This window comes from Dermacentor albipictus, chromosome 8 (genome assembly GCF_038994185.2).
Source record: "Dermacentor albipictus isolate Rhodes 1998 colony chromosome 8, USDA_Dalb.pri_finalv2, whole genome shotgun sequence".
Taxonomy (NCBI): domain Eukaryota; kingdom Metazoa; phylum Arthropoda; class Arachnida; order Ixodida; family Ixodidae; genus Dermacentor; species Dermacentor albipictus.
Genome location: NC_091828.1, coordinates 36,455,308 through 36,467,353, shown reverse-complemented (window position 1 = coordinate 36,467,353; position 12,046 = coordinate 36,455,308). Strand labels below are relative to the sequence as shown.

Sequence of the window (12,046 nt, the reverse complement as noted above, 5' to 3'; positions counted from 1 at the left end):
TTTCGGTGTATTTAGGGATAATTTTGAGGCACACTCGCCGCGCCTGATGTGAAGCAGCGAAAAGCAGCTCGGCCATGGTGACGAAGTTAGTTTAGCGTGTACTGAATCTTACTGCGAGACGTTTCTGACAATATTTATAACCCCGTAACAAACTTAAACCTTGTTTCGGTACTCGTGCTTGTCGAAAACGCGACTAGCAATGACCAAGAGTGATAACACGGGAGCGTGTTGCTTGCGCCGGCAGAACGCGCGAACGATAACGCTAAGGAGCTCGAACGCCAGGAACTTGTAACTGGAAAATTCTGCTTTCAGAATGATTGAAGACGGGCATTGCACCGACGCATTTGACTTGAGTGCGATCGAGTAGTAGGAATTCTGCGAGCATCCAGTATGGTCTGGTTGAGGGCGTTTGTCGTGGTCGCCTTTGTGTATTCGTAGGGTACTATCGCTTTGATTATAGCCAAGTTCTATGGAAACGCGCAGTAGCCCGTGTATTCGTGCTCTGAAATTGCTGGAAACAAGTCCCGAGAAGAGTGGAGTGCTTGGAAATAGGATGCTTTCGTGGCATGTACGGTATTGTTCGTGATGAGTCGGATATTTTCTACGCCAGTTATGTAAAAGCGAACTGCTTTTGTTTGTAATGGCGGCCATACACGACTTTCACACGTTTCACCTATACACACATTATTCGTAAGTGCTAATACCAAAAGGACATGCTTGTAATTTACTTTTTTTAGCTGACGTCGTCCGGTGGAGCTTCGTGCAGGAACTACTGCTACTTACCTGCTGCCAGAACGTCGGATGAATGCACAAAACGCTTCTAACGAACATTTATGTTGAATAAAATAAACAATTCCTCATTCACAAGGCGTCTTGCGTCTTTATGAAATTGCACGTGGCACATATTCGATGGAGGCTTGTAAAGATGGTTCCCAACTATTTTTACTTAATAATAAAGTGATTTCGGACGAAAACCACCCGCGGTTGAGCTGTAGAAGCAAAAAAAAAATGCGCCGATCAGCGCCGCAGGCATAACGCGTACCAGCTAGCGCTCAAACGCGCGTGCCCAAAACCGAAATCGGAAGTATGACTCAAGTATTAACCGCAGCGGCTTGGTGCACTGCAGTCAATTCGGCCGTTGGGATCTATGGGAGTGTCCGCTCTTGTTGTATTTATTTCTCTATGGCCATATGTTCGGCGAATAAGGATTTAGTTTCACCATTTACAGTTTTGCTACTGTGTTTGAATGAAATAAATGAAAAGAATTCGGATGCTTAATGTACCAACCCATGGACGGATGGATAGAAAAGCTTTAGTGATGTCCATCGGAACGTGCCCCATAGCACGTAGCGGGCCGCTCCCAGGTCGGCATAAAAAGGCCTAGCCTCTCCGCCACGTCGCGGGCCCGTTTGACTGACCGTAGTTGGGGTTCAAAAAAATTTGGACGACTCTTAAGCTTTGTCTTTAAGAGGAAGCCTTAGCTCGGGCCCAACTCCGACGCGGCCTATTGAAATACATGTAAAATGCAAAAACGTTTTTATGAGATAACCCCTGCACCGATTTTGATTACATTTGTTGCATTTGAAAGAGAACGTTAAATTCCAGTGACTGCTGTAAGTGGAATTTCGATTTAGGGCTTTAATTTTCTTAAAACGATTTTCAAATATTTGACTGTTTGAAAAATATAGAAGCACGAAGTTTACAAATTCATAGGTCTGCATCAAGAATTGATATCGTGGTTCTGTAAACGGTATCCATTAGATCATTCAAAGCATACAAATTCAATATGTCATTTTACATGTTACATGAAGATCTTACGTTGGTTACAACGGTTTTGCAAAAGTTGTACTTCCCAATGATTAATTTCTTTTAATATTATTGTGTAACGTATCAATTTTGTCCGCTTTAGATTTACTATTAGTTGCAATTCACAGATTCGTATTATCATTTTTAGTGGTTGAGTTACAGAGGTGTAAACGGGATGGTTTCGTTTTTTGAAAATTTCAGATTTTTGCCAATTTTTAATAAAACGTTGACGACCTAACTCAAAATTTGTAAACCAACAGTCACTAGCTATTATGTTTGTCTTTTAAATGCAACAAACCTCGTCAAATTTCATGCAGTGGTTTCCGAGAAAAACAAATTCTCCTTTTACATGTATTTAGATAGGCGCACTCGAGCTAAAGCTTCCTCTTAAGAGGGGAACTCCAATAGCATTCACACATCCCTGACTACTTCTCACGTTTCCCGGTAACTGCAGCGCATGTAACCGCAATGTTTACCGGGAAACGATCGCGGCAATTGCCATACACGAAGGCGGGCTTTCTGGTCGAAACGCCACCTTTTGCATGTGCCGAGATGCGGCAGAGGCGAGCACCGTCTGGGGGCGTTTCAAGGAAGCGAGCGCACCGCTCGTGGACTCCGGGATATTTACGGGCCGGCGTGCGCAAACGGCGCACACCGTCTCCAGTCTATGCATTGTAGAAACCCTTGAAAAGCGGCTTGTCTGAGTTTTCGCTTAACAGAATTGTGTTTTCTCGTATATTCAAATTACAATCCGAGATCTATTATATCTATAGGTTGTGTGTAAGTTGTAGTTCACGATTTTTCCACGTATTTCAGCTTGCGAAATTTAATTAGTTCAGTCAGTTCATTGCGCAACATGGAAGGCCTGGGTATACGTCCAAGACCGTCCGTATTACACGTCTGTATAATTTTTCCATACTTTCATGATATGCTCATTTTTCGCTCTAACTTGCGTTGTTTTCACATTGGACTGCGCACTGTTGTGTGAGTGTTGTGTTTTATTTTTTTTTGTATACTTACCTGTATTAGCCTTCCCCCTGCAATGCTTCATGTAGGCCCGGAGGGTACTATATATAACTAAATAATTACGTGGTTGGAAAATCACTTTTCCAGAACGACGTCCGACGCGGGACACCGGATTTTATGGGACACGGGCTCCTTAACGCTTTCGCGTTGAAATCGGGAATGCGTTCGGGACTGCCCTATTGTCGGGTGCTTAAGCCCGCGCCACTCGGTGGCTACGCGGTCGATGAATCTTCATTCAGCTCTGTGGGGCCGACTGGTTGGGGATGGAAGGGGCGCCCTTCATCTGTCCCATGTGAGCGGGGAACCAGACGATCGTGTGAAGCTTGATTTCCTTGTCCCGTAAAGCCCGCAAGACCGGTTTCGAGACTGTGCCCTTGGCGAATGCTCGGACTGCAAATCTCGACTCGCTGCATATTGTTGCTCTTCCTTCCGTCGTTCAGCAGGCACAGCGCAATTGTGACCTGTTCCGCAACCTCGGTCGCCATCGCCCGGACCATCGAGGGGTTCGTGGTCTCCCCTTCTCGACCGACGCTGGCTGTAGCAAACACCTTTCCGCCGAGATACCGGGCTGTATCGACGAAACAGCAACTTCAGGCGCGCGCGCTGACCTATTCCAGGAGGGAGTCAGCTCTAGTCCTTCGTATGCCCACATTGAACTCGGGGTGGACATTCCGAGAAATGGGGGCAGCCGTAATGCGGTCTCTTTGTTCTTGAGGTATGCTGCAGAAATGGGTGTCGATCTCCGTCAGGGGAACCCCAAGCTCTCTCAGGATGTTTCTCCTGGCACTGGTTGTAGACAGTCTGGCAATCTGCGCACTCTCCTGTGACTGCGCTATCTCTTATAGCGGGTTGTGCATGCAGAGGTGAAGCAGTCACTAGGATCTCGTGTAAATGGGAAGACCGAGGACCATCTTGACTGCCTTTCTGACCACGCGTTCAGCTTGTCCCGTTTCGACCTCTGCCGGTTGTGCACGGCCACGACGTAGGTAAAGTGGCACATCACAAAAGCATGAACCAACGGGAAGAGATAGTCCTCGCTCAGTACTTGCTGCTGGTTGGTAACCCTTCTTGTCAAACTGCTGACATTGTCCGTTTTCTTGGTGACCTTCAGTACCGTCTGGTTATTGGAGCCATTCGATCGATCGGCGCACCCACAACCCATGATCATATATTGTTGCATAGGCCTGTAGGGGAGCGGGGGGGGGGGGTTCTTGCACCTAGGCATATATATATGAGAGCAGATGAACACCTACCTATTTTTTTGGTTCAGTCTTGTTCGGGTGGACCACGACGAAGTCACATGTTTTGAGGATATTGTGGCGCTCAAAGAGCCATTACATCCATGTCCACGCGATCCGCGTTGCATATTACTGCATGACAGGTCAATGAAGAAATACCGAAACACCAAGCTTATATATGATGTTTCTTTGCCCGAAACGCAGTAATTCCTCTGCTAAGCCACGCCATCGGCCTGACTCAGGAAGCTACCACAGGCATAGCATAGGAGATTTGAGTGGAAGAATGTGCAGTGTCTGACGCGAATATTCTAACACTTGGCGCTTAGTTGTTTCGGGGTTGCATTCGATTCGTACTGAACAAGTAGTATTATGTTTCCGTTCCTTCAACAAGCGGTCACGGAGTCAAAAGATTTTCAAATGAACATTGGCAATTAACAGATTGAGCTGCTTTTCGCCAAGTGCAAATCTATGCAGCCCAAATAATTCACAATAAACACACCGCGGCTGGTGACTCAAAGCAGTTCGAGGTGCACCGGTTGCCACGTTTTTCCTCTCGCCCAGTAAAAAAAACTGGCTGTGGCTTAGCTAAGGTTAAGCCCAGGATGCGAAGGATACTAGCCTTTATTTTAATGCGACAGCGTTAAGGAGCTCGTGTCGCAGAAAAACCGGTGTCGTCGGCGTCGGCTCAGGCGTGCGGCGCTTGCTCAGGCGCACATTTCGTTGTCGCGCCGAAGGCTGCGTTGCTCGACGCTCACCACGTCCGATGCGGGGCGCGTAGTCGCTGCGCCGTAGCAAAGCCACCTAGAAACAGTCTCTGTAGCACGCTGCAACCTTCGCTTCTCATTCCAAGGAGCAGCTCTGTCTCCAGGAGGCATCTCACTTCGTGAGTGTCTAGCAGAGGCAAGCGCAGCTGCTTATATACCGCCGCGACGCCGCGAGCGACGGCGCGAGTTAAAGCCCCGTTTCTCCTCTGTCGTGACGTCACGGTGTCACGTGGTCAGCCTCGAAGGCGACGCCGCGAGTGACGGCGCGAGTTGGAGCCCCGTTTGTCCTCTGTCGTGACGTCACGGTGTCACGTAATATTGAAGGCGACACCGCCGCGCCTGAAGAGCTGGGTTGAGCTCTAGTATTATGCTTCGCATAAAAGTCGACACCGACCAACGCACATTGCATGTTTGTGCTTCCAACAGAAATTACTGCACAGTGTAGCTACGGCTGCACGAAAAAGCTATGTGCTATAGTTCTCCGACGAAACTGCCCATACGGTGGCACCACTTAAATTTGCCCTACAATGAGCTAAAATTTCTCCAAATCGCTCCTCAGCACACGTCAGCAACTCGCCGACGTAGCGCCGCGCAGGCTTGAAATAGCAAGCGAAGAGGAGAGCATGGGGGCGCGCTGCTTGCCGGGTTTTACACGGAAGCTGGCTATGGCTAGGATCCGGGATTTATGGCGTTCGCGCGGAGAAACTCTCCCATGAAAAGTGAAAGTGAAGGAGCCAACATCAACAGCAAATGCATATCGCCGCTCACGTCGGAGTTCGGTTTTTCATGGCTATCTCTGTATAAAACGGCGCTTTGTCATCGCTGTGTCTGTGAATATGTGATGTAGTGTGTGACTCAGTGTGCGCTTGATAAGACGCCCAAGAAATTTTTGGTACCATTTCGCTCCACCGTTGCTACGGGAAGGCCACGCGTGATCCGTACGCCGGCAGAACAGCGTGCCTACAAGAAACGAGAGCAGCAGCAGTGGCGGGGGAGAGATTGTCGACACCCTGCCAACACGGCGGCCCGCAAAGAAGAGCGTGGCCTCGATGTGGTACGTAAGCGACGAGCAAGAGCCGACGACGCATATAGCGACGCCGAGAATGCCGCAAAGAGGCGTTGACGCGATGAGGGCCGAGTGCCGCGCGATCCGCGGCATCTACACAAGTCCAAAGATGCTTCTTGGATCGCTACTAAGGCTCAAGCTGCCGAGCCTGGGATCACCTATGGTTCGATAACGACCTCTGGGAAATCAGCGGCACAGGGTCGGAAGAGTGACGGCAGAAGGTGGTGGATGTGCTGACGCGGTGCTTTCCCAGCGAGAACGCTCGGCAGCTACGACTCTGCGGCAAGTGTAAGGAGGCGCTGATAAAAGGTATACGTGCCTCGTTTAAGTGCAACGGCTATACGGAGGCGCTTTTAAAGGCTGCGGTTCCACGTTTCTTGACAACGAATGGTTGCTTGTGCCCGCATGTGCCGGCGCATCAAAGCCGATCGGATCAGCTTCGGGGGTCATCCACCTTCGCAGAGTAGAACGCTACGTGAATTGTTCCCCTCGCCTATAGTAAAAAAAGGAGTATACCGGCGGACGCACGTCGCATGTTTGCGCAACCAGGGGAAATTACCGCCGTAGTTACCGCTAAACAAAAAGACCCTACGTTATAGTCTCAGATGGCCTTGCCCGTACACTGAAATCACGTAAATTTTTCCTGCAATGAGGTAAAAGATCTTGAAATCACTCCTCAGCTCACTTCGGCAACTCATTGAAGCAGTGCCGCGCCGGCTCGCAGAAGCTAGAGAGGACCCCGCAGGGGCGTGTGCGTAAGCAGGCGTTTGGTGTGTTGCGACACCACGTACCCGAGCACACGAGGGTTGGACCCTCCCGCGTGTAGCCGTGCGCGGCTTAGCCGTGTCCGGGGAAAAGGGGTGTTGTATCTCATGTCAGTGGGTGACCAGGCAAGGGATCAACAGGAAAACGGTGTTTATTGCCCGCAGCTTACGGGCTCCTGGTTACATCTAGAATCAGCGGTTCACGCACAAAGCAAGACATTATAAGTACTTGTGCGCACATGCGCACTAACAGCAGTCTGCTTATCAGGCGCGCTATCGCCGACACAACACTTCCTCCGCTTTTATTATGAAACTATCAAAGTTCACGTTCCTGCTTGGAACCTATCAGGTGGTCGACGATTTCGAATTGGGTAGCGTCGATCATCGTCACCCCGTGCAGTGTCAGCCTGTGACGTCGGTGGTGAGAGAGAAACACTAGCTGGTGGTACCGAAAAGGCTTGTCCCGATCCGGGGTCGCTGTGTGGCCCCACGGCGAACCCATCGCCTTCCACGGAGTTTTCCGCAGCTGATCCCGATCCGAGGTCGCTGTGTGGCCCCACGGAGAACTCGTCGTCTTGAACGACGTTTTCCGCAGGCACGGTCGTGCTTTGAAGCAACTGGTTCTTGTGACGCCGCCACTCCAAGCATCCTGAAGGGGTTGATACACGAACCTTGAAAGACACTGGTCCAGTCTGGGCCATTACTACTGCTGGCATCCATTTTGGCTGTCCCCTGTAATTGCGTGCGAGAACATGATCACCAAGAGTGACTTCGCGCACTCGACATGGTCGGTTCACCGTCTGTTTGAACTGTTCGTAAGCCACCCTCTCCCCCACCACAGGTTTGAGCACGTCAAGGCGCATACGCAAACGTCGACCCAACAACAAGTTGGCCGGCGCCTCGTGCGTTGTAGCGTGAGGAGTGTTCCGATAGGCGAGCAGAAACTTGCTTAACTTTACCTTCAGTGGTTGGCGCGTGTCATCCTTTCGCAGCGCATTCTTCAGAGTTTGCACGAAACGTTCCGCGAGCCCATTTGCGCTAGGATTGTAGGGTGCTGTTTGCACGTGTCGGCAGTCCATCTCTCGGACGAACTGTTTGAAGTCCTGTGACGTGAATTGTGGCCCGTTATCCGACACAATTGTCTCCGGGAAACCGAAACGTGCAAAAACATCTCTTAAACACTGAATTGTGGCCTCTGTAGTAGTCGACGGCATCACAAAAACTTCCGGCCACTTGGAGTGGGCATCGACCACTAAGAGAAACATAGATTGTTGAAAAGGTCCTGCAAAATCAATGTGTATGCGTTGCCACGGCGCTGTGGGCCAGGACCACGGGTGCAGTGGTGCTTTGCCAGGGGCACTGCGTTGTTCTTGGCACTTTGCACATGATTGAACCATACGCTCAAGATCCGCTTCGATACACGGCCACCAGACATAACTTCGCGCGAGCGCCTTGCTGCGAACTATACCTGGGTGACCCTCGTGTAACTCTTCCAAAACTGCACTCTGCAGTTTTGCGGGGATGACTACTCGTGTTCCGAGCAATATGCATCCTTGATGCAAGGTTAATTCATTGCGCCTGGTGACGTAATGTTTCAGCCTGTCTTCACCGACGGATCTTGGCCAACCTGTACTTATGAATTCTTTTACTTGTACCAGCTCGTTGTCGCGTTGCGTGGCACGCGCGATTTCTTTACTCGACACTGGCAGGGAGGCCAGTCGCAATGTATAAAAAGTTTCTTCGCTTTCTTGCGTCTCGTCCTTGACATAGGGAAGCGGCAACCGGGAGCAAAAATCAGCTTCGGCGTTATCGGCTGACTTCTTAAAGAGAAGGTTGTAGCTGTACGCCGATAACGTCACTGCCCAACGCTGTAATCGCGCAGCTGCAATAGGCGGGATCCCAGTTGTTGGTCCCAAAATTTGCTGTAACGGCTTATGGTCCGTGATTAGAGTGAATGATCGACCATAAATGAAGTAGTGAAACTTCTTTATGCCAAAAATTATGGCCAATGCCTCTTTTTCAAGCTGGCTGTATTTCTTCTCAGACTCGGACAACGTGCGCGATGCGAAAGCAACCGGTCGAGACCTACCAGCGAAAACAGGCCAGCTTCAACGGTCTATCCGGGTCGTAATGGGCCAGCACCTGTGGTGACGATAACATTGTTTTGATTTGCTCGAACGCTGCGTGGCAGCGGTCCTCCCAGCACCGCGAAGTGTCTTTCTGCAAAAGCCGGTACAAGGGGTTAGCAACAGTTGACAAATTAGGTACGAACTTCCCGTAATAGTTGACGACACCTAGGAAGGACTGCAGTTGCTGCTTTGTTGTCGGTGCAGCAGCCTTAATAACTGCCTCAATTTTGTCCGGTGACGCAGCGATTCCTTCCGCACTTATTTTGTGCCCCAGGTAGCAGAGCTCGTTTTGAAAAAAACGCACATTTTTCTTTTTTCACCCTGACACCTCGCTCTGACAGACGTTTCAGGAGAGCTTCTAGGTTTATCAAATGCTCTTCAGTGGTTTTTCCCGTGACTAGAATGTCATCGAGATAACAGCAAACTCCGCTCAGGCCCTTCAGCATCGTGTCCATTATTTTCTGAAAAATACCTGGCGCTGACGCAATTCCGAAAGGTAGCCTGTTAACTGTAAACAGACCTTTCAGCGTGTTTAATGTCAAGTACTTCTTTGACTCTTCCGCCATGAATACCTGCTGGTATGCCCTGTTCAGATCTATCTTCGTAAAATGTAGCCCCCCGGCCAGCGCTGCCAGTAGATCATCTATCTTAGGCAGCGGGTAGTGTGTGATGTCAAGTGAGGGGTTTATCGTCGTCTTATAATCCCCACATAGGCGTATGCTGCCATCTTTCTTTATCACGGGCACTACGGGCGTGGCATACTCCGCTGTATTCACTGGCGTGAGAATTCCTAGTTCAACCAATTTTGCTATCTCGGCTTCTACAGCTGACTGCAATGCGAACGGCACATTCCTTGCTTTCAGGAACTTCGGCCGGTGGTCTGATTTGAAAAACAGCTCGGCCCGTTCGTCTGTGATAGCACCTAACTCATCATTGAACAGAGTTTCGTACTTGGCTAGCAAGGAATCGAGCCTTTCCTTCATTCGAGAAGACGAGTCAAACACTGACCTTGAGATGTAGTTCAGACCCCAAATACTGTCCCAGTCCAGACGCAGTGTGTGTAGCCATTCTCGTCCTAGCAGTGGTGGTCCTGCTTGGTCGACGAGGTAGAGCGGCAGCTGCGCCGTCCGTCCACTATGCTGCACGTTGACAACCGCGACGCCACAAGGTCGGACGAGAGCTCCGGTATAGGTGCGTAGGGTGACGTCAGTTGATCGGCAGCTGGTAGAAGGAAGCCGCTTCTTGAACTGCTTGAAAGGCATGATTGACACTGCAGTTCCCGTGTCGAGTTCCATTTCTACCGGTGCATCATTTATATTTAGTTTAACAAAAATGGGAGCGCGGCTGGCAGCCCCTTGTTTGGAAATGCTGATAGTCGGCTCCTGTGCCACAACTTTTAGCGTTTTCAGGCTCCGTTTTTTCTTATACCCGTCATGAGATTGCCTGTTGCTGCTCCGACAGGCTCTTTGAATGTGTCCTTTCTTCGAACACTTAAAACAGGTATCGTTAATGTGAGGGCATACTGCATGAGTGTGGCTCGGGGAACCGCAGCGGTAACAAACTGGTAGCGGCTTACCAGCTCTCGCTTGCACCTCGTACAGATCAGCATGTGCCTCTCTATTGTCGTCTTCAACTTTGTGCAGCTGTGTGGCCAATGATTCCACGACTCGAGTCTCGGCGACATTCTTCCGGGCTGCTTCCATGGCCAGCGCGCGGTCCACTGCTCTCGAGAACGTCAATGTGTCGCCCTCGGTAAAAAGTACTCGCTGCACGTCCTCACGGAGCAGTCCGCACACGAAACGATCCCGCAGTGCTTCGTCTAAACTGGCTCCAAACTTGCAGGTCTGAGACAACTTGCGAAGTTCGGCAACATATTCCGGCAGCGGCTCACCTTCCTGCTGTGTTCTGCGGTAAAACTTGGCTCGTTCACCGATTATGGACGGCACTGGGGCCAGGTGGGCGTCCAAGATGCGCTTCAGCTGTTCGAAACTTTTAGCCGACGGCAGGTCAGGCGCCGTCAACGACTTCAGCAGCCCATACGTTCGCGGGCCGATGATGCTGAGGAATGCGTGCACCTTGTCGCTGTCAGGAACCTTGTTGACAATCAGAAAAGATGTCAACCTCTCCTTGTATGCCGTCCAGTCGCTTGCGGTAACATCAAATGACTCCATCTGGCCAAGCTGTCCAGTCGACTGCATTGTCGCTTCTTTGTTATCCATGCTAAGACAGCCGCAAAATCAGCATTCTTCAAAGTCCAACTTGGAACAGAGGCTGACTTTGAAAAGACTTGCCTTCTTCACCAAACTGACAGCGGCCTTCGGATCCCATCCTCGTCGCCAGTGTTGTATCTCATGTCAGTGGGTGACCAGGCAAGGGATCAACAGGAAAACGGTGTTTATTGCCCGCAGCTTACGGGCTCCTGGTTACATCTAGAATCAGCGGTTCACGCACAAAGCAAGACATTATAAGTACTTGTGCGCACATGCGCACTAACAGCAGTCTGCTTATCAGGCGCGCTATCGCCGACACAACAAGGGGATCCTGGGGGTTGAGCCAATGCCGGGTGTTTGGACCTTTATGGCCCCTCGGCGGTGGCAACACACCCCTTTGGCCTCGGCTTCACGCAGACGGCACCCCCGGACTGACCCACCCGGGGGAAATCGGTAGTTGCCTTTTCCTGTCTCTCTCTCCCTCCAGCCTTCGTCTTTCTCTCACTTTCCACCTTTCCCGTCTTCTCGTAGCTTCCGTTTACTTCCAATTTTTCCAGGCAGCAAGGGTTAACCTTGTGTGAATAACCAACCTAGGTTATCTCATATTTGGTTATAGTGATAACGTACAGCTGGCGTTTGCAGGACCTGTTTTTACAGTCCCTGTAACGTCCCCTTGTAGGGCTCCACGGTGGGTGGTTGGCGTTATCGCCGAAAATTACATTTTTCTATGGCAAGTCCCTTTCCTCCAATTCCTGATCACCCTCAAAAAAGGGGGCGCACCGAAGATGTATTCCAGTTCTTTAGCCGTCAAAGACCCAACTTCCCACGGTACCATGTCATCCACTCTGAAAAATCCGACAAACAAGTACGAAACATCTCCCCTTTTCTAGTTTCCAAGTCCTTAACTGATGTCCTTGGTCCAGGCTACAAGGTATCAAGGCTGGCAAGTGGCGATCTCCTGTTAGAACTACATGACCAGAAACAATACGAAAAGTTGCCCAATCTAGTGTCATTTGGGGATGTTCCATTGACAGTAACTCCTC

At 50.2% G+C, this 12,046-nt stretch overlaps 1 protein-coding gene across 1 annotated transcript; it reads right to left on the bottom strand.

Annotated features, from left to right (window-relative positions):
• Positions 1–6,800: 6,800 nt before the first annotated feature.
• On the bottom strand, positions 6,801–10,605 carry LOC139048411 (uncharacterized). The gene is made up of 2 exons (XM_070522789.1): positions 9,802–10,605; positions 6,801–7,396 (listed from the first exon to the last, which is right to left on the bottom strand). Exons 1-2 carry the CDS (start codon positions 10,494–10,496, stop codon positions 6,988–6,990), a joined length of 1,104 nt encoding a protein of 367 aa, XP_070378890.1. The 5' UTR covers positions 10,497–10,605; the 3' UTR covers positions 6,801–6,987.
• Positions 10,606–12,046: the final 1,441 nt, after the last annotated feature.